Source organism: Juglans regia, chromosome 2 (assembly GCF_001411555.2).
Source record: "Juglans regia cultivar Chandler chromosome 2, Walnut 2.0, whole genome shotgun sequence".
In the NCBI taxonomy this organism is placed as follows: domain Eukaryota; kingdom Viridiplantae; phylum Streptophyta; class Magnoliopsida; order Fagales; family Juglandaceae; genus Juglans; species Juglans regia.
Window position 1 is genome coordinate 23783027 of NC_049902.1, and position 27167 is coordinate 23810193.

Genomic DNA, 27167 nt, shown 5'->3' on the forward strand with positions numbered 1-27167 from the left:
CTCAATCCAATCTCATCCCCTAATTCTAGGAACTTCCCTAGAATCACTTCATCACTCCAATCACTCAACCAATCCCTTAAATCTCTCATTCCCTAGAATCACTCTAGTCAACAAAGACCTTCTTCACTTACCAAAACCGAAACCATATCTTTCCTTGATAGATTCCTACCACTTAGGAATCTTCCCTCAATCACCTCTATCTTCCAATTCCTCCAAATTCGAAATACATCCATTGCCCTAGTCAAACTCCCAATTCCTAACAACTCTCATGCATCTTACCATCTACAATCAACCCTAGCCACCTTACCCATATTCAAATCATAACTTCCTTATCTTATCCTAACCAATCCCTAAAGTCAAGGAGCAACCCTAGACTCATTCAAACACCTTCCAAACCCTAGTCTCACTCTTCCACATCATTTCCAAACCCTAGCATCTCATCCAAGACTCCAACCCTAACCCATCTCTTCCCAATCTCGAAATCATCCTTGGCCACCACATAAAACCCTAGCTACACTTCACCATACCAACCATAATCATCTTCCAAGTGGCCCCAACATCAAGGGCAACCTTCAAGCCATTCTACTTAGCATCAAACACCCATATTCATCCCTTGAATCACCTCACTCATCCAACCCTAGGCCATCATCTTGACGCCCCACTCAAGGACAAGTCTAACCGCCCACATTGATTTGCCTCCACTAAACACTTGCCTACCCAATTCCATCATCATCCTCATAATTCCATCACTCAAGCATCAACCCTTTGTTGAAGGCCAAGCAAGTTGGCAAGGTCACTCTGTCATCATCTTCACCAAGGCAAGCTTGTAGTCCTTAGTGTTAAGACTAGGGTCCCTAACACAACCACTCTCAACGGCATCACCCAAGCCAAGCCGATTCTACGAAAGATGCCATTACACAAAGCCCTTGCCACCTCACAATGCAAGAGAAGATGATCCACGGTTTCCCCATTCTTTTTGCACATGAAGCACCATTCCATAACTATAATTCCTCACTTCATTAAATTATCTAGCGTTAAGATTTTCCCGAGGGATGCAGTCCAAATGAAAAAAGCCAATTTGGAAGGTATATGGGACCTCCAAATACGCTTCCAAGGAAAAGGACTATCCTGAAAAGACAATAGCTTATAGTACGAATGGACAGTGAGCTTTTTACACCCCTTCGACGTCCACAACATCCTATCCACAACATTACCACCAAGCCTCAAGGAATATAAAAAGCTAAAGAAAGTTGAAACTCATCAATCTCACAATCCTGAACAGCTCGAGTTAAACAAATATCCCACTAAATCGCACCATTAGAACGACAAAGCAAATCCGAAACGGCAGCAAACTGATCTGAAGCCAATCGAAAAATGGCCAGAAACACACTAGTGAGGGCCCGATCACCACACCAAACGTCAAATTAGAAACGGATCCTAGATCTCTCACCAACAGCAAAGCTCACATAACTAACAAAGCTCTCCTAGCCCTTTCTAATGAACTTCCAAAGCCCCACACCAAAAGCCCCCCCGAACTATGTTAGAGCACCAACCCCCCCAAGCACCACCATATTTCCGATCAATGACCTCCCTCCAAAGCGACTCCCCTCCAATTGATATCTCCATAGCTAGTTTTCCAATAATGAATTATTGAAAATCCTCAAATTACGAACTCCTAGCCCTCCAACCAAAATAGAGAACAAACTTTATTCCAACTAACAAGGTGAAACTTAGTTTCCTCGCCCATACCACCCCATAGAAAAGCACGAAACAACTTTTCAATCCGGTTGGCCACCCCTACAGGTAGTGGAAACATCGACAGAAAATAAGTAGCAAGATTAGAAAGAGTACTCATAACAAGAGTAAGTCTACCCCCTTTAGGTAAATATAGTCGCTTCCAACCAGCCAGCCTTCTGTCAACTTTCTCAACAACCCCATCCCAAATAGCAAGAGCCTTGAAAGGCACCCCCAACGAGAGACCCAAATATTTCAAGAGAGACAATTTTACAGCCCAACGAGCTTGCCAAACTATTGATGTTACACACCTCCCCCACCGGAACCAACTCAAACTTACCAAGATTCACTTTTAGGCCCGAAACAACTTCAAAATATAATAATACAGCCCTTAAGGCTTGAATATGACCACGATCTGCATCACAAAAAATGAGGGTATCATCTGCAAAAAGAAGATGCGAAAGAGTAATAGACACATTAATGGGATACCAACCGAAAAGCCAGAAAGAAACCCCCCCCCCCAAACAGCGGTCTCCACCATCCGACCCAACGCCTCCATAATAATGACAAAAGGGAAGGGAGATAAGGGGTCCCTTATCTCAAGCCACACGAGTTATGGAAAAAACCAACAGGGTTACCATTAACCAATACCGAAATCGGGCAGTAGAAACACAGTGCCTAATCCATGAACATCATCTTGCCCCAAAACCGCATCTCCCAAGCATATAGAAAATGAAGTCCCAATTCATATGATCAAAAGCCTTTTCCATATCAAGTTTACAAAGAACACCAGGAGCGCCCTCCCTCAAACAATTGTCTAGGCATTCATTAGCAATAAGCACCGAATCAAGGATTTTTCTACCCCAAACAAATGCATTTTGGGGTTTAGAGATAATTTGCTCCATCACCTTGCTCATACGATTAGCAAGGACCTTCGATATATCTTGTAAACCTCACTCACAAGACTAATATGTCGAAAATCCTTGAGCTCAGAAGCCCCAGGTTTCATGGGGATTAGGGCAATGAAAGTGGCATTGAGAGATTTTTCAAACTTCTTAAAGGAGAAAAAACTCCTGAAAAACCGGCATCAAATCTACTTTCACAATCTCCCAACAAACTTGAAAGAAGGCCATTGAAAAACCATCCGGTCTAAGAGCTTTGTCTTTGACCATCTCACTAACCACCTAAAATACCTCATCTTCACCAAATTGTCTCTCCAACCAACTTGCACTAAGGGGTTCATAAAAAACCAACCCATCAATTCTAGGCCTCCAAGAAGCAGATTCGGAGAGAAGTTCTTCATAATAATGCACTATAAGATCGTGAATCTCAAGAGGTGATTCATTGCGGACCTCTTCAATTTCCCAATCTTGTGCATCTCTAAGAAATGTGACATTCCATTGTGGAGTGCCGTTAGAGAGTATGAAGAGGTCCGCAATCGAGGCTTCTTTCATGCTTGCTAAGCCATAAACTTGTGGAAAAGTTTCCCTCGAGTGCCATATCGCCACACCATACATTATGCCAAAATTTAATTTTTGATCCATCACCAACTTTAAAGCGGGTATATCTGGAATATGTGTCCCAACCTCTTCTTATGTGCTTCCATAGCACCACCCCATGAGGTCCACTCACCTCCTTGGTACACCATCCTCCCCATGCTTCACTTCAATGACGCTTCTCCACAAAGCCCCCCCTCTAATTGTGATATCTCCATAGCCACTTACCAAGCAAAGCTTTGCTGAAAAACTGCAAGTTCCGAATACCCAAACCTCCTCCTTGAATAGAAGAGCAGATTTTGGCCCATTTCATCAAGTGAAATTTAAACTCATCATTGATTCCCCCATAAGAAGTCACGTTGAAGTTTCTCCATGCGATGAGCCACTTTGATGGGGAGCGGGAATAGTGATAGGAAATAAGTTGGCAAGTTGGAAAGAGTGCTTTTGGTTAGGGTGACCCTCCCACCTTTGAATAAATACATCATTTTTCATCTAGCCAATTTCCTCTCCATTTTTTCTAGAACATTATCCCAAATAGATATTGAGTTGAACAGAGCACCCAACGGAAGGCCAAGGTATTTCATTGGCAGCTGAGATATCTTGCATCCCAAAATGGAAGCCATACACTCCACATTAGGAACATCCCCCACCGACACTACTTATGATTTGGCCAAGTTCACTTTCAACCCTTCAAAGCATAAAAGAAGAGCCCTCAAGGCTCGAATTTCATCATGTCGAGCCCTACAAAAAATTAGAGTGTCATCGGCGAATAATAGATGGGACAAAATGAGAGTGCCAGTAGTGGCTTCCCCCCCATTGAGAATCCATATATGAAACCCCCTCCACAATGCCTGATATCATCTTGCTAAATGCTTCCATTAGAAAAACAAAAAGTAACAGAGATGAGGGTCACCTTGTCTCAAGCCTCGTGAGCTTTTAAAAAAGCCTTTCGGTGAGCCATTCACTAAAGCCAAGAAGCAGGCGTAGAAATATAATGATAGATCCAAGTACACCATTTCACACCAAACCACATCTCTCGAGCATGTGAAGCAAGAATCTCCAACTAACATGATCATAAGCTTTTTCCTTGCACAATAGCCCCAACTCTCCCGACTTGAGTCTACTATCCAGATATTCGTTAGCAATAAGCACCGAGTCAAGAATTTGCCTACCCTTGACAAAAGCATTTTGAGGCTGTGATATTAACTTACCCATCACCTTAATCAATTTGCCAAAACTTTGGAAAGAATCTTGTACACCCTGCCCACCAAGCTAATGGGACGATAATCACTAACTTCCACAACTCCCGATTTTTTTGGAATGAGCACGACAAAAGTTGCATTAAGGCTTTTTTCAAACCTCCCACTTTCATGAAATTCATGAAAGATCCCCATTATGTCTTCTTTGAGCACTTCCCAACATGTTTGGAAAAAAGCCATAGAGAATCCATTCGGGCCTGGAGCTTTGTCACCAGCCATGGTTTTCAATACTCCCTTGACCTCCATCTCTTCAAATGGCCGTTCAAACTTTATGGAATTACTAGATCTACTTATTTTTAGATATTGTTTAATTCTGTGTTTCCAGCACTTCTCTTGTACATTCCCATTCTACTAAATTACATCCTTTTCCCTAATAGAATTTAATTACTTCTCAAGGAATACTCAATAAGTTCCCAAGGGTCAGAAGACACTAGGTAGAAAATGAAACACTCTTAGTGAACACCAATGATAAATCCCTCACAAACAAGTTGAATAAGAAATAATTGCTTTACATCAGTTTATTGAAAAAATAATTGGCAAGAGACCAAGTACATGGGACATATACAAGTTGGATAGAAATATTTACTATGAGAGACCCTATGTAACAACCCAAGGAAGGCTTACGCCACATCTAAGTCATACTCCAAAAGTAGTAGTCAATGGCAATGTGGGACCCCATTCACCGCCTATACTCAATATGGGGTATCACAATCTCCCACCCCATAAATTCTCAATGTGTCAGGCATTATATGCGGCACAGCTGAAGTCCCACAAATCTGGTTAGGATTGGCTTTGATACCTACAATTTGTAATTATCCAAGTAAGGCCCAAGCCACACATAAGCCATCTTCCACGTATTCCAAAAGGACTAGTCAATGGTACAATTAAAACCCTTAGAAACCATTATAAAGAGCATGAGATTCTCCCTCCCAAGTAATGTGGGATCCCACTCATCACCTTTACTCAATGTGTGGTATCAACATTATGACTACCATTTTTTGATAGGTATTATGACGACCACTTTTTTGTAAGTATCACTAACACTTCAAACCAAAGTGCCTATGTTTCGTAAGAAATTTCACTGAAGAAAGGGGATACCACCCAAGTGCATGAGCTATACAACAGATCACAACTGATGACAGAAGAGGAAAGAGTATCATCATTAACCATGATTAAAATCTGACCCTTACTTGAAGGGAAAAGGAGAGTGTATAATTGACATGGCAGTCATCTGGTGGAGTTATCAGATCCACTGGGCATGTCTGACTCTCACAAAGGGAGTTTGTTACCCTACAAAAAAGCATTCAGATTTATAAAATTAAGATATTCCAACACTGAATCCATGAAACAACCTTAAAAGTCCTAATAATCACAATTTATTCTCACAGGCTTCTACTTCCATCATCATCAAGTGGAGCTTGAAGTAAAGAACCCTGGCCAACCTGTCACGAGCACAAAGATTCAAAATGGCTTCTCACATACAACAAACATAAACATCTCGCATGCAAGAAGTTCAAGTAAAGGCATGCCAAAGATCACAAGTTTATAAATGACAGTAAATATTAGATTGAAATGAAGAACAATAACATTCTGAGGAAAAAAACTACTTTTTTTCCGCATATTATCTCGAAACATTAGTTGATTGCCACAATTTCCCACATTGGTTGACTCGAGTACTAGTGAACCCATGTACAAAATTGGCAAGGAGTTTGTAAAGATGAGAAGGTCAAGGAATTTCATCGTTAAACATATAACAAGAAGGAGATCTGGGGCTTTTTTTCTTTCTTCTTTTTTCTTGGGGGGTGGGTTGGAGAAATCATTTTATTTTAAGTGTATGTTTGGTGTTGGTGTCTCTATCACAAACCAGAACACTTTCCAATTATGAAAAGTCTTTTATAAAAATAAAAATATATATATAATCAACCTCATAAATAAATATACTGAGTAAGATTTTTTGTTGGCGGCTTACAGTTATGTTATAAAAAAGAGACAAGGAAAGTCGCTGGCCTTGGATTGCATCACCACGACCAGACAACTTCAGCAGTCCCTGACCATATACACCCAAGTTTGCATTTGAACTAATAACAGAGTATTCCTGCAAAAAACAATGGATGATCGTTGGCCCTCTATTTTAATTCACCCACAAATAAGAATATCAGTTAACAGGCAGCACAATTTTGTCTGAAGTCTAGACCATTTTACCCTCAGAACAACCAGATTCCTGACTTCAAGGACAGAAGCAGTAACAACAGTATTTCCACCACCGTCAATTTCAATCTTGGAGTTCCACATGAGCAGCATTTTGATGGCAACTCTAAATGCGCCAAAAACCTTCAGTTACAAATTGGAAGTACTTCAGACTTCAACACTAACTGCGACACATACTTTCTAAAAGCAATAATTTACTTCTAAAAACTATATATGATATACTTGGGAGTTTCCTTGCAAAACAAAAAAGGAAATAAATAAGGCAGCCTTCGGGTTTTCTTAAAAGCACAGAAGGAGAAAGAAATTATTTTCAAGAAAAAAGCACGTATCATATCTAGCCCTAATATCATATAGTCTGTCATCAAGGTAATGACATCTCTACTATCAAATGAAGAATAGTGACAAACAATGCTTGGACATTTAAATTACAAGGCAATGAGATCCCTATAACATCCTATACCTATCACCACAGACAAGAACTAGATGGTAATACAAGGAGAAGTCAAACCTTCACCATTCTTTGTGGAGGTTAGCATTAGCTCCACATAATACCACTCCTTTTCACTATAGATGATTCCATATGAATAGCCAAACAAAGTTGTCCTTTTTTCTTTTTCTAATTCTTCCCCTTCAGACAAATTCAAGAGCTTCCAAAAGCCTGGATATATAATATCTCCCCATCCAACCTATTCGTCCCATACACTGATTTGAAGTTAGAATCTTATTTTTCCTCACTGATTTTCACAGCTCACTTTGCTTTGCCTTATAATGATGAAAAAAGTACTAACAGAAAATAACGATGGCAGAATTAAAATGCAATTTTTTTAATAAAATGGTTGCGCCGGAATTACTAAAAAATAGAAAAGAACTAGCATGCGATTTTTTTTCATTCATCACAGCCAAGGTTTGGAACAAATAGTTTTCGGAAAAACCCTTGCAAACTCTAGCACCTTGTTTCCCCCGCCCGAGGGGCAAGAGGAAAATGGATGCGTGGGAGAATAATGGGAAGAGCAGCTGAATGTCAAGTTAAGAAAGATTAGACCAGGATGTTAGACTTTAGAGCAGAGACACACTCACAGGGAGTGTGTGTGTGTGAGAGAGAGAGAGAGAGAGAGAGAGAGATGTATTTATTCGAAGTGGCAATCTTCGCACTATATCGAAGATAAAGAGTTTTATTGATGAAGAAAGAAAAGACTATTATATGGTGTTTGACATACACAGATAAGATGTCAGGCATAGAGGGTTGCCTCCATGCCACGAGGATTCAACCAAGAGCATAATTTGCAACCTTGTGAAAAGCCTTGCTTAGCAAAGGGTTGCCCTAGAACCCATGGCAATGAAGCCATCATCTAATTCATGCAAGCTTCTTATAATATCCCAAGCAACTCTTTCAAACCAAATCTGCATATAGCCAATATCAAAATATTTATTCCCTCACTAACTGCAAGAGATTCAACTTGCTTTGCCCAATTAAATTAAGCTGCCTTCACTGCCATAGCTGCCAAGTGACCACTCTTATCCTAGAGGATAAGAAAGCACACCGATACTATCATACTTTTATCCACCAGGGGAAACCCTGTCAAAATTCTTTTTTATCAAATCATTCCCTGAATCTCTCCAACTACATTCTGACACAACCTATGAGATTCTAAGGCAAAGTGGCAAAACAGAACTAATTTGAACTCATTATGTGACTATGTCGCCTTCCTTCATGTCAACTAGATACAGCATTCCTTTATTAAAGCTTCATGGGTTGTCAATACCTCACATGGCTTTCCAAACCATAAAGCTTATCAAATTGGGAACCCATCTTCCAAACAGAGACAAATCCAACAGAAGTAAATGAACATACTCTGGCAAAGGCATATCCATATGTGTCTTAACCTTCTAGTTTTCAAAAGGCATATCATTTTTCGATCGGAAAAAAAAAATGATACGCCTTTTGAAACATGCCTTTTCAAAAGGCATAACATATATGTGTATTAAGACACCTTCTAGTTTTCAAGTATGAATTCCCCAATTCCAAAAAACATGCCATCGAGAAAAAAATAAATAACAATTGTGCCCCAAGTTGACAAATAAACACTATAAAAATTAAGCATCGTAACAACTATGGTGAAAGATTCTTCCCATGGAAAAGTAATTGGTGCACTAAGGCCACTTCGAGAGCAGCCTTCTTCGCATGGACAGCCTCTCCAAGAAAGATTGTCACCATGGATAATCTAAGACAGACATATGCAAAAGGAGTTGGGGGTCCATTGAACACCTTTTACTTCATTGCAAGATAGCTAGTGCTAGGGTCATGCATAAAAAAGTAGTGGACCTTTTTCACTGTTGGACAGAATTAGGAGGAAGCCCACAAATTTCAGCAGTGTGTGGAAGGTGGTCCTAATTGCCAATATGGGTGTATTTTGAGGGAAAGTAATGGCAAGAATTTTGAGGATCATGTACAAATGTTGGAGGAACTCAAAACTTCACTTTTTAATATCCTACTCCTCTGGACAGCCTCTATAGACCTTTCTTTTTATAAGTCGACAGCCTCTATAGACTTTGATAAGCTTATTTTTCACGATTTTTTTTTTCTTTTTTTACTTCTAGATAAGTGCTCTCTTGTATACATCCTGTGTACTTGGATTTAATTGAGATTATTATTTATCAAAAAAAGGAGCTATTGGATCCAAGCACACAGAAAAATTGCATTAAAATTTGAGCACCATATGCAGAATTATTTTACTTCTTTGGCAAATGAAATAAAGAGATGGTATGTTTCCTTTCAATCTGAAAACAAGCTTCAAAGGCAGATAGGACAATATCTGATGTACAAATTTAAAACAAATACTTCTCAAAGACCGCCAAAAACACTCAAATGTGTGTGTACAGATAATTTATTATGTGTCATATATGTTTCACAACCATAAATAGAACATATTTCCATTATCTGAAACTCTCAAAATAGGACCCCAAATATTTTATCTCCCTAGTGGCACAGAATGGTCAGACAATAATATCAGACCATTCGAGAGTTCTCTAGCATACCAACCGTGTACTAAACAACCCCTCCTTCGGTTTGTTACTAATTTAAGTTGCAGTTATAAAATATATTGAAAATTTTAAGACCGCTAGATCAGCAGTAACCTTTTGTTATTCTAAAGGATTCTTTGGAATGCAAGCACTCAAACCAGATGAATATAAACCAAGACAGTTTACACCCCCCAAAAAAAATATAAAAGCAAGGGTGGCTAACCAAACAAAATGTAAAGAAGTAAAACATCTTAATTAAATGGTTCATTTCCAAGTAAATTATTTTTCAGTTATATTCTATATAAATTTTATGGTTATAGTTCAGGGGAAAAAGGTATGATAAGCAGAGCTCATAAATCTATCTAGTGGCCCTCCTCAATGGAATCTCATTTTCCATAGAGATGCCCAAGATTGGAAAATTGATACATTTACAGTTTTCTTCAATCTTGTGTATAATTGTAGAGTGAATGGAGGAGCTGATAAGATTTTGTGGTCACAGTCCAAGAAGTGGAGATTTACAGTACAGTCGTACTATAAGTCCCTTATGACACACTCCACAAGTCCATTCCCATGGAAGAACATATGGAAGACTAAGGCCCCCTTAAAAGCTTCATTTTTGTATGGACAGCTTCATTGGGGAAGATTCTCACTTTAGATAATCTAAGGAAACAACGAATCATTGTGTTGGATTTGTGTTATATGTGTAAAAAAGTGGAGAGTCTGTGGATCACCTATTATTGCATTGTGATGTAGCCATGAGCTTGTGGAATGATATCTTTCCTAGAGTGGGGCTCCATTGGGTGATGCCACGAAGGGTTGTTGATTTTCTGGCCAGCTGGCAAGGCATCCAAGGTAACTCTCAAATTTTTTCACATGGACAGCATCAATTGGAAACATTTTGACGATCAATAATTTGAGAAAGTGTGGTTTTGTTGTTATGGAGTGGTGTTTCATGTGTAAGAAACATGGTGAATCTGTGGATCATTTACTTCTGCACTGCAAGGTGGCAAAGGCATTGTGGGAGGTATTTTCAGTAGAGTTGGGCTGGTTTGGGTGATGCCTATAAAGTAGTAGATTTACTTGCTTGCTGGATGGGGCTTCAAAGTTCTCAAGTAGCTGCTGTGTGGAAGATGGTTCATTTGTGTCTCATGTGGTGTATTTGGTGGGAAAGGAATGAGCAATGCTTTAATATTAAGAAGAGCACTATGGAGGAAATTTGGAAATTCTTTATATTTTCTTTATTTCAAAGGTTTTCTGCAATAGTGCTTAATGGAGCTTCAGCTGATGATTTTCTGTTTTTCATTTTCCTCTTTATAGAATGCAATTATGTGTTTGCTTTTGTATACTTCCTGTGTACATGGACTCGCCTATTACATTCGTTGAATAAAATTCTATCTTACTTTAAAAATAAAAAAAACTCTCAAATAGCAGCTTTGTGGAAGATGATTCCGATCTATTTATGATGGTGCATATGGATGAAGGAATGGTCAGAGTTTTGAAGATTGTGAATGGACAATGGACAAGATTAGAAAATTCTTTCTAACACTTTACTTCATTGGTTGATTGTAATAGACTTTAATGGCATGAACAGACATGATTTCCTTGTATCTTTAGACCCTCGTGCATAGGTGTTGCTCTGGTATATGTCCCGTGTACTTGGCTATGCCTATTTTAGTAAAATTATTATTTACTGATCAAAACAAAGGCACAAAAATCTGCCAAAGTAACATACCTTAATGATGGAATCACTCATCAAAAGTTCCTCGGCGACGAGCTCAAATTCAGAGACTGGATACTCAGACAGTCCAAAGACAATTGTCCCCCCACAATAGAGACTAATTTGGCCCCTCACCTTCACAACCAAAGAAATAAAATGATATCACGAATTTAGTTTGGAGGAGCAACTGAACCAAAAAGACAAAATCAACAAGATTCATGCAGAATATAAAGTATAAACTTTAGAAACAACTACATGAATATATCTGACCAAAGAGACTATTGAACTATGATTTTTATAACTTAAAAGACAAAATGATAAGAATTCAGCAATAAGTCAAGCCCAGGCCAATGATAGGAAAGGAGAATGCCACTGTATTCAAAAGGATAAAGGATAACACCCCTATAAGGAAGAAATTCAGTTCCAAGTTCTGCAATGTTATTATTGCCTAGTACAGAAAACAATGTATGAATCTCTAGTCAAATGTGAAACTATTTCAAGTACCCAAAATAACACTACATTATTTTTCATTAATTTATACCCTAAAAGTCTCCTTCCAAATCTTCTCTCAAATGTGATTTGAATAAACATCATTAAGTACTAGGCTGACATGAGCTCCAAACAAAATAACCTTCAACATCACACTATTTACCCATCAAGAGATGTTGAATTATCAACTCTCCTGCAAAAAGAATGGGGAGTCCATTAATTATTTATTACTTCATTGTGAAGTTGCCATGACCCTATGGAACGAAATCTTTGCTAGAGTCGGAATAGCTTGGGTGATGCCAAGAAGGGTGATTGAGTTTCTAGCAAATTGGAGAGGCCTTCATGTTTTTTTTTTTATAAGTAATAACTTTATTAATATCAATATAATAGGCATAGCCCAAGTACACAGGAAGTATACACAAGAAACACCTAATACATTCTAGAACTTAGAAAAACGAAGACAAGAACGCGTTTATAGCCCCTCCCTTCAGTACAATAGCAGAGAACCAGCTAAGTAGAGTGCTTATAAAAAACTTCCAAAATGCATCTCTATTGCGTTCCAGATCATTAAAGCACCGCTCATTTCTCTCCCACCAAATACACCACATAATACACAAAGGCAACATTTTCCAAGCAGCTGCCACTTGGGAACAAGTATGCATTTGAAAGTTGGTCCAGCATGTTAGGAAATCGACCACTGCTTCTGGCATAACCCAGCACAGCCCAACCCTTCCAAACACACCATCCCATAGCACTTTAGCCATTTCACAATGAAGTAGTAGGTGGTTCGCTGATTCCGCTTCTTTCTTGCACATAAAGCACCAATCCACAACAATCATTCCGCGCTTCCTCAGGTTGTCAATCGTCTGAATATTCCCTATTACTGCTGTCCATACAAAAAAAGCCACCCTTGACGGAACATGAGCCTTCCAAATCCTCTTCCAAGGAAAGCCAATATGGTGCTGATTTAGTATCACTTTATAAAAAGACCGAACTGTAAACTTCTTAGAGGCTGTTTGATTCCAACAAAGTTGGTCCCTGCCCTGTCTTCTTAACTCCACTGAATACAACTGTCTAAAAAAATCAGTAACCTCCTCTACTTCCCAATCCTGGACAGATCTGGAGAAGCCTACATTCCAAAGCATCACTCCATTGGAAGATACCATCACGTCGGAAACTGAAGCTTGCTTATTAGTTGCCAACCTGAAAACAACCGGAAATGCTCGATACAATTCAATATCCCCACACCAAACATCAGACCAAAATCTGATTTTTGAACCATCACCAACCGAGAAGTTAACTTGTTTTAGGAAGCGACCCCAACCTTTCCTAATAAACTTCCATAGACTCGCTCCATACGAATCCCTGCTCTCCATGGTACACCATCCTCCCCAATCACTACCATACTTGCGATCAATCACCCCCCTCCACAATGCTTCCTCTTCCCCATGATATCTCCATAGCCACTTCTCCAACAACGCCTTATTAAAACTACATAGACTATGAATACCCAGACCTCCATCAGCAATTGGACAGCAGATTTTTTTCCAGCTTACTAAAGGAATTTGGTCTCCTTTCCCAAGCCTCCCCAAGGAAAATCTCTATATAATTTTTCAATACGGTTGGCCACACCAACTGGTAAAGGGAATAAAGATAGGAAGTAAGTAGGGATATTAGAGAGAGTACTCTTTATAAGAGTAATCCTACCCCCTTTAGATAAGTAAGTCCTTTTCCAAGCTGCCAACTTCCTCTCTATCTTCTCGATCACCCCGTCCCAAATGTGTTTGGCCTTAAAAGATGCCCCTAACGGTAGTCCCAAATATTTTATGGGCAGAAATGCAACTTTACACCCCAGAAATTCAGCCAAGTGATGAATATTACGAACCTCTCCCACCGGTACCAATTCCGATTTACTTAAGTTCACTTTTAATCCCGAGATGGCTTGAAAACATAGCAGGACAGCCCTCAAAATTTGAATTTGTTCCCCAACAGCCTCACAAAAAATGAGGGTATCATCAGCGAAAAGCAAGTGTGATATAGTAGAGGGGCCACTAGAATTGGTTCCCACTGAAAATCCCGAGATAAATCCTGCTCCTACCACTGCCTCCACCATTCAACTCAAGGCTTCCATAACAATGTCAAACAAGAAGGGAGATAAGGGATCCCCCTGCCTCAAACCTCTAAAACTCGGAAAATACCCACAAGGCTGCCCATTAACAAGAATAGAAAAGCGGACTGTTGAAATGCAGTGACTTATCCAGCCACACCACTTATCACCAAAACCGCATCTTCTAAGCATATACAAAAGAAAATTCCAGTTTACATGATCATATGCTTTTTCCATGTCCAACTTACAAAGGACCCCCGGAGCCCCTTCCCGCATGCGGCTATCTACACATTCATTTGCAATCAACACCGAATCTATAATTTGTCATCCTTTAACAAAAGCGTTTTGAGATTTGGAAATGATCTTCCCCATCACTTTGCTCATTCTATTTGCTAACACCTTTGAAATAATCTTATAGACACTACTTACCAAGCTAATTGGGCGAAACTCCTTCAACTCCGAAGCACCCACTCTTTTTGGAATTAAGGCAATAAAAGTGGCATTCAAACTCTTCTCAAACTTCTGAAACTCATAGAATTCATGAAAAACTTTCATCACATCCTCCCGCACAAAATCCCAACAATCCTGAAAAAATGCCATAGAAAAGCCATCCGGCCCGGGAGCTTTGTCTCTCCTCATTCCACACACCACCCGATGCACCTCAAGCTCTTCGAACGGCCTTTCTAGCCAACTTTTTGAAGAACCATCCACCGCTGCAAAGTTCAATCCATATATCTTAGGTCTCCAATCTTCCGTCTCACTAAGGAGGGAACTAAAATACTGCTCAGCATGCTCTTGGATCTCAGCCGGTGATGTAAGCAGATTATTTTCAGCTCTTAACATCTCGATGGCGTTGTTTCGTCTATGAGAATTGGCCATTTTGTGGAAGAAGCTAGTACACTTATCCCCCTCTTTGAGCCAAAGAACTCACGACTTTTGCCTCCATGATATTTCTTCCCTCAAAAGAACCCTCTCAAGTCTATTTAGACAAACTCTCCTCTCTATCCCCATCAGCTTCCAAGGATTGGAGCTCATCCCAAAGGACTTTTTTCTGCTGCTCAACATTCCCAAAAACCTCCTTATTCCAAATCTTCATATCAGCTTTTAAAGCTTTAAGTTTACTAGCCAAAACAAAACTAGGAGTCCCCTCTCAAATTCTATTTTTACTTCATTCATCCTAGACAAACTCTCCTCTCTATCCCCATCAGCTTCCAAGGATTGGAGCTCATCCCAAAGGACTTTTTTCTGCTGCTCAACATTCCCAAAAACCTCCTTATTCCAAATCTTCATATCAGCTTTTAAAGCTTTAAGTTTACTAGCCAAAACAAAACTAGGAGTCCCCTCAAATTGGTACAAAAGCCACCAATTTTTTACCATATCGACGAAGCCCTCCACTTCTAGCCACATATTCTCGAATTTAAAGTACCGTTTGCCCTCATGAATACCCCCACACTCAAGAATAATGGGGAAGTGATCCGATCCTATCCTTGGGAACCGTTTTTGGCACAACTTCGGATAATGAGCTTCCCACAATGATGAAACTAAAAATCTGTCCAATCTTGAACTGCCTCTAGAATTGGACCACGTATATTCACCCCCCACCAACGGCAAATCCAGCAATTCCAAGTCGAAAATCAACTGTGAGAAAGCCTCCGTTGCTGCAATTATAGAAGAAAGACCCGCCCTCTCACTTGGGAATCGAACTATATTGAAATCCCCACATATGCACCAAGGAAGATCCCACATAGAATATAACCCTGATACTTCATCCCACATCAGGTTCCTATCCCGATCCCTATTGGGACCATAGACACTTGCTAATGCCCACGACCACCCATCTTCCATGTTCCTTAAAACACATGCCACCAAGTAATTTCCAATACACTCTTCTACCATCTTGACAACTCTACTATCCCACATGACTAGAACTCCACCAGAAGAGGCTAGGTAAGACCAGCCTACAAACGAACCTCTCCACAAGCTACTAATAACATTTTTGTCCACTGTTTCTTGAAGACAAACAACATCAATCTTCCAACTATGAATAATAGACCTTATGCGAAGGCGTTTATTGACATTATTGATCCCCCTTACATTCCACGACATAATTTTAGGCTTCATTAATAGATATGGCATCCCTCCCCTTAAATATGTTCCTCCCTGAGGTACCCTCCTTATTGTCGTAATTAATGGAACAATGTAATCTTCTCAACTCCCGCTTCTTTTTCACAGATGACTGCTCTACCGTGGATCGACCAGCTTCAATAGCAACTAAAAGTGCCCTCAATTGTTCTTCATAACCCTCATATAAGAGACCCACACAGCTTTGAATTTTCTCCACTTGTTTAAAGACCCAATCTGAGGTTTCCTCCGACACAATCTGAAGAGGAGTCATCTGTAATGGAGATGAACTATCCATCTCCTCCTCATAAACAGCTACTTCGAGTTCTAGCACCGAGGCCATCCTAACTTGCTCTTCCAGCTCTTCCAATTCTTCTCTTTCAGACCTTTCAAACTCAATCTACCTACTATCTTCTAAACAATTACCCCTTTCCACCATAGAGGTCAGAATCTCATTTTGTCCCTCAGCAGCCTCGCCATTTTCCCCAACCTCCCTCGTATGGGTGACCATAGAAGTCAAAACCTCACAATGTCCCTCAACATCCTCAACAATTTCCCCTGCCTCCCTTTCTAGAACATGGTGGACCACCAGAAGCTCCTCCGAAGCTTCCATTGTGTCTATCGACATATTCTGTGCCAATAGTGGAAGCGTTTGTGCTGATATCGGGTCCGATACATAGTCTCGGGCTTGAGCCGAAACTGTTTTGCCTTTGCTCCCGAGAGAAACAACTTTACTCCTCACGATTGACTTCGGGATCTCCTTCACTACTACCGTCGACTAAGTCTGTGCAGGAGCCGAGTCGTTTGATTCTGATCTTACGGAAGAACTGCCTGGTTTCGCCCCTCCCTGCTTAACGGACTCTGCTACTGGCAGCATTTCTTCCAACGAAGCTTCGAGAGCCTGCGTCATCACCATTTGAGGCATCGCCGACGTCAGAGGCACTGACCCACCCACCTCTGAGTCCGCCCCGACCTGCGGCTTCTTCCTCCACACCAAAGCTTTCGGCTGGTTGGGCTTGGATCCAAAATTATGTTTGGACTGAGCCTTACCTTCATTCTCAGACTCTAGCCCACTCCCCAGGCCCAAATTCGAACCCATAATTCCTTTACCCAAGACGCACCGTACTCGTTGACTTTAACAGCCATCTCTTCCAAAGCTGCATGCATATCCCGCAAATCCTTCAAAATATCATTTTGCCCAGACACGCCTCTGCCATCACCCTCCCGCCTCTGTGCACCTACCACAACAGGAGCTTCCCCTACTCTATTCAAGCCTGCCGAAGCAAAGTTTCTCCCCTCTCGAGGTGTCTTTAGAACCTCCAAGTAAGATCGAGCTACTGTCGACGACGAAGATGGAAGACTTCTCCCCTGAGCACCTTTGTTACTCACCTCCCTCACGACTGCTGCAAGCCTCATCCACCCCATTCCTTCCCTTTCCCCAGGGATAAAGATGAAGCTCCGACGCCCCTCTCCACTATACTCCACTATGGCCAAGAAACAGCCACGGGAATTGAAGCTCTTCTGTGCGATGTATCCCCTGTTACCATCCCTGTAAGCAGAATAATACACCTTCCTTCCATGCTGAGAACATTCCTCCAAAGCCCTTAAGACCCAACGTGCTATATCCCAGCCCAACTTCAATGTTTGCAATCCTTTCCAACCCCTCTCCATGATAAGCACTTCACGCCCCTCCATCCTTATCTCAAACACCTTCGATTCAATTGCAATCCTTCTCATGATTAAGTTAAGCTCTTACATGCAGACACCAGCTCTTACTCATCCAGACTTCCGAAACAAAGTTTTGATTCAGAAGCGAAATTCAGTATTGTTGATGTTAACTCACAAATCATAGCAATTTGGTGATCCCGACTTTTCTTTGGTGGTGCGTTTGGAGGGAGAGGAATGAAAGAAGCTCTGGAGATCACAAGTGGTTAACGGACGAGCTTAGAATGTCTTTAATACTTTATTCTATTGGTTGATCGTAATAGATTTCAACAGCATGAGTATTCATGACTTCCTTGTATCCCCAGGCCTGTCTACTTGGGCTATGCCCACTTTCTATCATCAATCAAATTATTATTCTTACCGAATTAAAAAAAATATATATTATCAACTCTCGCAAAAATCTAACAGAGCCAAGAAGAAACCAAGCCATAAAATCCCTCAGAGACAGATTCAGGGAATACACTCATTGGACCACATCAAGAAATGGTCCAAAGGTCAATATGCCTCTTTGAAAATCCTAATAATTCTGTTCTGACCAGATAACCAAGGTTGAAGTTAGTATACCCAATAGCACTAATAACTTCTATCTTCTCCAAATAATCTAAATTGGTTGTTAAAAACACAAGGTCCCATTATTCATTCTCATGCCAGAACACTGACATAGCAGACAATGGATTTTAGGAAAATCAAGGTCGTCATGCACACATTTGCAATATTGTTGTTACAAATACATTGAATAAACTTCATATTCAAATCCCACAAGATAGTGATGTGAGAGCAAAATTATGTCCATTCTCACTGTATGTTCCTTGTATATAGAAACAACTATGGTTGCAAATGAGACAAGCTCGATACTGCCCTGCATTATATAGAAATAACAAGCCGTTGCTCATCACAACAATGAAGCCCATACTCACTTCAGCTCAGCTGATCAAGCTTGTCGCCAACTTGTCTCATAAGTTATATGTAGAAGCTCTATATATTACTCGGAAAAAAATTACTCGGGTGATAGATGTCTTTTAATTAATATACGTTTCGAATATGGGATTCTAGGCATCAATTTGGCTACAAGCAGTTTATCGACCTCACCTTTTATCATAATAAAAATTTTAGTGTTTTCAAGCTCTCATATTAGAGGAATTTCCACTTGATTAAATGTTCCCGAATTGTCATAGTTTTCCATTAATGCTTGGTTCCCAAGACTTAGCCCAACAAAAGGGTTGATGCTTCATTGGAGAAAGTACCACCATGTCAGTGATGGGAACCTTAAGTGCCCAAGCAAGGCTCAACCAGAAACCAGTTGAGCTAGTGAGCATTTAGCAAGCTCCTCAATTATCCATAGAGCTGAGGCAATCTATCATCGTTGTCCCCATGTTGTGATAGGAACCTTATGAAATGGCCCGGGTTTAGTATGGCAGGGTGATGAAAGGGATCCACATTGCTTGGTACAGAGAAGTTCTTATCCTTTATAATGATTTCAAGAAGTTTCAATCGTAGCATTGATTGATCCTTTTGGAGTATAGGCTCAGATTTGACTCAGGTCTTCTTGTGTTGTTAAAAATAGTACCAAAGCCAATCCCAACGAGAAGTATAGGACTTGAACCATGCCACCTATGATGAGAATGTCAGAGATTTAAGCAGAGAAGATTGTAATTCCATAGGTTTAGCAAGAGAGTGTGGTGAATGGGATGAGATCTCACATTGCTTGGGAATGAGAAGTTATTGCCTTTTGTAATGATTTCAAGGAGCTCTAATTGTCACATTGACTAGTTCTTTTGGAGTATAAGTCCATATTTGGCTTGGTCTTTCCCTGTGTCGTTACATCTTAACTGATTGAGCTAAGCTCAACCAAAAATATTAAGTTCAGATGCTTTAGTGTTTTGGTTAACGATGGAAGAAGAAAATAAAGGCAAAAATCCAATCATAATGTCTCCAAGCACACAGAGGTATCCCACATAGGACTATAGCAAAATTTTCTCCAATGTGCATTTTTTAACTGTATAAGAAAGCACTCATTTGCTGCAGAAATGACAAAAAAATTGGCATAAAAATACAAATGTAATATGAACATCCAACCACACCTTTCACCACCAATTTTTAGTGGAATGTAAAGAGAACAAAGACATTTAAAAAGTCACAAATATGTACTTATCAAAAAAATTCACAAATATGTAATTATTTGAAGGAGAAATGGAAACCTGAATTCTGGTCCAAAGCAAAGGGACTAAAACTTTTGCGTTGTTCTCTACGAAAACATGTGACCATAGAGGGGTGGTCGGAAAATCAAGCAAAGGGGTTTCAGTTTCTGTTGTGACATTGTCATTGCCAACCCTTAAACTCAGTAGATCTGCATTGAAGTACGTGCCAGCTGCGCCAGAATTCCTTGGACAGCCAATACTCATACCACCTGAAACCAAACAACGTATATATATATACTCTAGAAGTCTCATGTTTCAAAATCTAATATTTACAGATTGCAATTCCCGATCAAAAATAAATTGCAATTATGTTTTGACTGTAAACATCTGCAAGCTGTTTAGGAATCGATAAATATATACTTGAGGTGTGGAAAATGGATATACCATTGGTCAGAACCTAGCATCTTGGAGAGGTCTTCAAGGCAAGTCACAAAATGCAGGAATCTGGCAGATGGTTCCGATATGCCTATGGTGGTGGCTCTAGAGGGAGAGGAATGAAAGAGGTTTTGAATATCATGAGTGGTCAATGGATGAGTTTAGAATTTTCTTTTCTTAGTACTTCATTTTCATTGGTCAATTATAATTGATTTTAACAGCATGAACTTCATAATTTCTTAGATCACTAGATTATCATGCATATGTGATGCTCTTGAATATGTTTTGTGTACTTGGGCTTTTACCTATTCTTACTATCGATATAATCTTGTTTACCGATCCAAAAACAAAATTGCTGGGCATGTTCCAGCTTCTTGTGCAAGCTTATGCTCAATCTTTGCACCAATATCAAATACTTCATCCTGCAATTTTTTTTTTTTTTTTTTTTATTAAGTAACAAGAGAACTTCAATCCAGTAAAATCAAGCTATGAACAATCATTTATCTGATTTGACAAGTACCAACCCAAGCCACCTGACATTGGTCGCATAGTTCTTCCAAAACTTATATTTCTCTATCTAAACCTCGGATGCTAAGATCATAATACTTCAGTTTTAATGTCTAATATGATGTAATGGTTTGCTTTTAGGTATGTTTTCCATCAGTCAAGGTCCCCACAATAAAAAAAATCCTAAAGATTCATTAGATTGGCAAGATTATATATAAGATGCCAATGGTAAATCATAAAAATGAATTATCTCGCAACAAAGAGGCTTTGACTGGCTAGTTGTTTTTAAATTGTCTGTAACTAAATGTATTAAAATCTACTCCCCCCATCCTAATTTAAATGTCGTGCCTTATGAAAACCACAAGATGAAGTAGGCAGAATGGAAGATCTTCACCGCATCAAAGTCATAGGCAGGTCGAATGAGACATCTGACCTGTGGACTAAAGCTTAGGGTAGCTCACCACAGGTACAGGTGATATGCAAAACTTTGAAACTTTAAATGGGTTGTAGCAGTGTAGAGAAAATGGGTCTGGGTAGTCCACCTAATTGTTCACTTTTGGGCAGACTGGTCAGGATGGTCGTGGAGAACTTGGCATCTACACCAGCAAATTGTAGATATAGCATCTCAACTTCCTTTTTTTTTGTTGGTCATTCTTGCAAGAATTATACGGCCTTCAGTTGTTTGTCACTCTGTGCAATGAAGTTTTTTTATTGTATCTGTCTGTATGTGTGTGCGTGTAGCCAGTATGTCAATACGCGTGCATGCATGTATGTGAATCCACAAATATGCTTAAACCAACTACAGAATATACCACCGCAACAAATGATATAGTCCAAGTTATGACATAATAGGGTAAAGGAAGGTTGCAGAAAAGGGGGAAAAAAAGTCATCTTATTAGTTTAGCACAATAATTATTCAAGCAAATAATAGTTCTAAAGTTGCATACTTTTTTCCAGAAATGTGACAATTCGGACAAGAATAAGCCTTGAAGAATTATGACTAGTAATATATTTATCAATGGTTAGCATTAAAGGTTTCAAAAACCAATATGCAGAAAATGCTTAACATTAGCTCTTTGTTTCAAGTATAGAACACCAACATTGAAAAACCAACTAACAGTGATGCATCTCAATCATTAAGATTCAAATCTTGAAGACACCACAACAGCCTAACACAATTGCAACAACTCCATGCTGCCCTATAAGGGTCACCCTTCCATATTGTGGCAAAGTGAGTATTAACCCCACTAACTTATTAATTATCAAATATAATTATGGATGATTATGCAGCCAAAACATATTGGTTTCAAAAAAAACTTCGATGGCTCATTATAATAATTTTTTGTGTAACAATTCAGATCTATAAGTCAAGACTCATGTAAAAAATCTATATTTAGCAGTTGACTAATCATTGCATTCTACTACCAGATACAGATTTGTGAGCAGTACAAACCATGCACAGTAACTTTGACATCTTCTTGTATGCTGTAACAATCCAGAGAGATTCTTCCACCACCACCTCCTCCCCATCCCCTCCCACCTGCTGCACTTATTCTTCCATATCCCTTCCTAGCCGATCAGACATGACACAAACAGTCAAACACAAATTGTGTAAGTATTGACAGAACTTATTACTTCTATACTTTATCCATGACTAAAACATAGGTCCATTGTAATGAAATGAGCACAATACAACTAGTACACCATTCACCTATGGCAACTTTATTAAAGAATATATATAAAATAGTTTTGAAAATATGAAAAAAGAAACATATTCCAAGGATCTGGGACAAAAATGTATCTTAGTCTGTTCGCACCAAGAATGTTTTGTAGTTTTAGAAGCTTACAAGCTTTGAGATACTTTGTAAGCCTCCTGATGTACTTGTTCCTCTAGTTTTCAAGAGAATTTCACAACCTATCAAAAACTATCATTTGGTGGAAGCAAGAACAAAATTCATGTGACCCAAATTAGTTAGTGATGCAGGGGGCTCCGAGTCCGAATCTAGGGCCGATGAGGCTCAGCTGACATATGAGACATTAAAAGCATTGGACTTCTTAGAGAAGGTAGACCAGCGCAAAAGAGGGGGAAAGAGATAAAGATTTGGGCAAGGAGCGGCAGATTTGGACAAGGAGACTTATCTCTCGGATGGGCGAGGAGACTTATCCCTCAGTTGGGCGAGGAGAAGTGGTGAAATCCGTATTTTAACTATAACTTTGCCTACAGGTGTCAGAATCGCACGTATGACCCCAATCTGGAAAGCTTTCTTCGGCGCACACATTGTGGTCACCATCCTTCGCCTGGTGGGCCCCTTTGTCGACCCCAAAATCAGCTGTTTTTACCTCCAAAGCGTCAATTTCAGTTTGGTTAATTTTCTTTTATGGCAATGTTTATATTTAGTAACGATTTTATTCCGGATTCTTAGGCTAGATTTTAATCATAGTTATCTTATTCTAAATTCTATTGTTTCGCCTTAATTACAGTTTTGCCATTTTTGTTAGCTATTTAAACCCGGATTGTGGGTTTCAAAGGGGATGATTGATTTATTTTATAGTAAAACCTTAAATCTAAGAGTTTATCTCAGAGTTTCTCTCTGTTTGCGATTTTTCTCAATCTCAATCTTTAGTTTCCGTTGTTTAACTAGCCATCAGAATAATCTTCTATTCTGATCCGGTGTCACTTAGCTGGTAAGGATTAGTCAATGATGACTCACACGCACAGCACAAGCACTGCCCTACGCAAATAATTCACAGTTCCGTAGGGTCTGCTATTCGTGCATATTCCAGTTTATTAGACTGCTCGCATCTTTGTGAGACAACTTAGATGAACTAGGCCAAAAACTCAAGAGTGTCATCGAGCTGAAAGGAAAAGATACCTTAGCTCTCCAAAAGTCATATATGTACCATAATTGGAACGTTTTGTGCCACCAAACTAGAGGTTTGTTGAAAGCTTCATGTGTAGATCTATGGGATACCTACATTCATATATATATATATATATATATATATATATAAATTTCTTTTATCTAGATTTGGAATTTTTGTGTGCATGCATAGAGATCTCATAGAAACTTTTTAACAAAAGTGAAGACACAGACCTGGGAAACTTCAATAACTAGCGAGTTTCAAGTTCTTAGGAGGCTTAAGGTTGTGTGTTTAGACACAGATACATTACCTCTGGTAGTTGGTTTGGTAGTTCGTTAGTTGTTTTGTAGTTGTAACAAGTAACATTTTCATTCTTAAAAACAAAGTAAGTGCTGGCACTCCCAAACCTCAACCAAGGAAAACCTATTGGTTCATTAAATTTGCATGTAAGTATGGATGAGATCACTTTTAATGCAGTCTTTTTACCATTATCTAAATTTTTTTTTATTGGCACTTGGTGTCCAAGAACAGCGTCCCGACTAATCTCAGAGATGCACAGACCCTCGGCATCGAGTTTCTCGCAAGTGCACGTCAAGTAATTCAAGGAAAAAATCATCCAGTCTGATGGCCCCGATTGTTTGCACCCAAGGTAATTTGAACCTTAGACCTACCTAGGGGGAGCATACCCTCAAGCCCAAAGCCTTTACCACTTAAGCCAACCCCTAGGGATTACCATTATCTAAAGAATTGAATTCACTAGGATGGATGTTCCCTTGACAGATTAGGGCCTCTCTTTACTGGGAACTGGCCAAGCTTTGTGACACCAAAACAGAAAAAATAAAGACAATTCTAAAATTAGAGGGGCAATTCTAAAATAAAGACGGCAGAGGCAGAGGAGGGCCAATTGAGTAAAAATGAATTCTTGCTAACATAGACAATTGTATCTACTCCAATTATGCATATGCAGCTTGAAAGTGTAGAGACTCCTGTTCCCATGGTAAAAATAGGAAAAGAAAAGCATAATAAGAAAAAAAAATCAAATATGGCCAATGCGATTTCTAATTTAGGTAAAAATTTAAACCACATATTTTAATCCAAATTGGTAAAAATAATTGATTGTATAATGTATCAAGTATAAGCTAAACTTTCATAAACCTACTACTTTTGCTAAATACAAGCTCTTTATCCAGACTAGTGCCTATAAGTAATACACAGCTTCATAACAGTGTTGGCTTGACCATGGCATCTAGTCATGGTCCCAACTCTTCTACCAAGGACCCGAGAATGGAGGAGTTTTTTATGGTGTTAGATGAATCGAACCTGCAATTGATTCCCTGTGATGGAGAGTGCATTGATGGGGGAACTACTGAACCAACCCCACTATGCACGATACCACCCAGCCCAAACTCGGAGAGGTTTATATCAGAGTGGGTTTGTAAGAAGGTTGAGGAGATACAAACTTGTATTGGGATTTCTTGTGTAGGCTTCAAAGAGTAGTTTAGGGCCCTCCTTGTAGCTATTGAAGAGGGTCATCTGAAACTAGTCACAAAGAGAGATAAAGAACTCAAAAGACTCAAATGTAGCATTAATTATGTAGCGAAGGAGGGGAGTGGCAGAAGGGATAGATTGAAAGGGAGGGGTGCTCTTTTTGTGAATGAAACCTAAGATCCTTTTTTCGAACGTGCAGGGGCTTAATGATCGCAACAAGCGCCTTCGCATAAAATCTTTATTGCGGGCGTGGAAGGTTGATGTTTTGTGTTTCCAATAAACAAAATTGCATGTTATTGATAGAAGAATCATTCATAGTTTGTGGGGGTGTCTTTTTGTGGGCTGGTCTTATTTGGCTACTAGGGGAGCTTCAGGCGGTGTTCTTTTAATGTGGGATAAAAGAGTGGTAAAGGCGGTTGAGGAATGTATTGGGAATTTCTCAGTCGCTAGTTAATTTAAAAATGTTGAAGATGGGTGGGAGTGGGCTTTTGTAGGCACCTATGGGCCAAACATAGATGGAGATAGGAGAAGACTTTGGGAGGAGTTGGAAGGGGTCTATATTATTTATGGGATGTGCCGTGGTGTATGGGTGAGGATTTCAATATTACCCGTTTTCCCAATGAGCGATCGGGGAGCTATCACAACTCCTTGGCCATGGAGGAGTTCTCTGAGTTCATATTTGATTTGGACCTCATGGACCTTCCCCTTGTCGGAGGCGAGTTCACATGATCAAATAGCCGGGGTTGATCCAGATTGGATAGGTTCCTCGTCTCCCCATCGTGGGAGGCCCACTTTCCGAAGCTGTGTCAAAAACGATTACCCCGAGTTTGCTCAGACCATTTTCCTATTTTGTTAGACTGTGGAGGTGTTCATGGAAGATGCCAGTATTTCAAGTTTGAAAATATTTGGCTAGCAGCTAATGGTTTTACAGAGAATGTGCGTTCTTGCCTCTTGGTGGTCTTCTTATCAGTTCACTGGCACTCCTCGTTTCATTCTTGCAAGTAAGCTTAAGACTTTGAAGCAAGATAAGATCTAAAGAAGTGGAACTTGAAAATTTTTGACAACATTGATGACCGGAAGACTACCCTTATGGAGGAGTTACAGGAGTTAAAGGGGAGGGAATTGTTGGGACACTCCTCGAAGGAGGTATTATTGAGGAAGAGTTCGGTTGTGACAGAACTGGAGAGGGTGTTGTTGATGGAGGAGACTTCGTGGCGCCAAAAATCAAGAGCACTGTGGCTAAAAGAATGTGATAAATGTACGAAATTCTTCCATAAAGTGGCTAATTCACATAGGCGCAACAATGTTATTGAGACACTTCACTCATGTACTCAAGTGCTCTCTTCCCCTTCTGAATTAGAAAACCATATTGTGCTGGAGGCTGAAGCTTGATGGTTTTTATTTGAGTCTATCGATCCGCAAAGTGCAAGTTGGTTGGAAAGACCATTTGACGAAGACGAGATTCATAAGGTCATTTGCGGCATGGCAAAGGATAAAGCACCGGGTCCGGATGGCTTTTCGATGGGGTTCTTTCAAGCTTGTTGGGATATTGTGAAATGTGATGTAATGCAGGTTTTCCTTGAATTCCACTCTTTTAAGAAATTTGAGAAATGCCTCAATGTGACGTTCATTGCCCTCAAAATCATTTCGAAGGTTCTTGCAAATCGGCTTAGCCCAGTATTGGAACAAATTATTTCTAAGCCTCAAAATGCATTTGTTCGGGAAGACAAATCCTTGATTCGGTTCTTATTGCCAATGAGTGCTTGGATCATAGGTTGTGGGAGGGAATTCTAGGTATTCTATGCAAGCATTACATGGAAAAGGCTTATGATCATATAAATTGAGAATTTCTATTATACT

The 27167-nt window shown here is 39.7% G+C and overlaps 1 protein-coding gene across 3 annotated transcripts in view; it reads right to left on the bottom strand.

Annotated features, from left to right (window-relative positions):
• LOC109004816 overlaps nt 1-27167 on the bottom strand; it is a 66520-nt gene that overhangs the window by 34039 nt on the left and 5314 nt on the right. For all 3 annotated transcript variants that reach the window (XM_035686898.1, XM_035686897.1, XM_035686902.1), the window contains exons 3-9: nt 22411-22526; nt 20076-20284; nt 11451-11570; nt 6692-6820; nt 6459-6584; nt 5876-5931; nt 5680-5779 (exon numbers count right to left, since the gene is read on the bottom strand). In XM_035686898.1, the coding sequence (XP_035542791.1) occupies nt 5680-5779; nt 5876-5931; nt 6459-6584; nt 6692-6820; nt 11451-11570; nt 20076-20284; nt 22411-22526 (856 nt within the window). The remainder of the gene's footprint in view (nt 1-5679; nt 5780-5875; nt 5932-6458; nt 6585-6691; nt 6821-11450; nt 11571-20075; nt 20285-22410; nt 22527-27167) is intronic.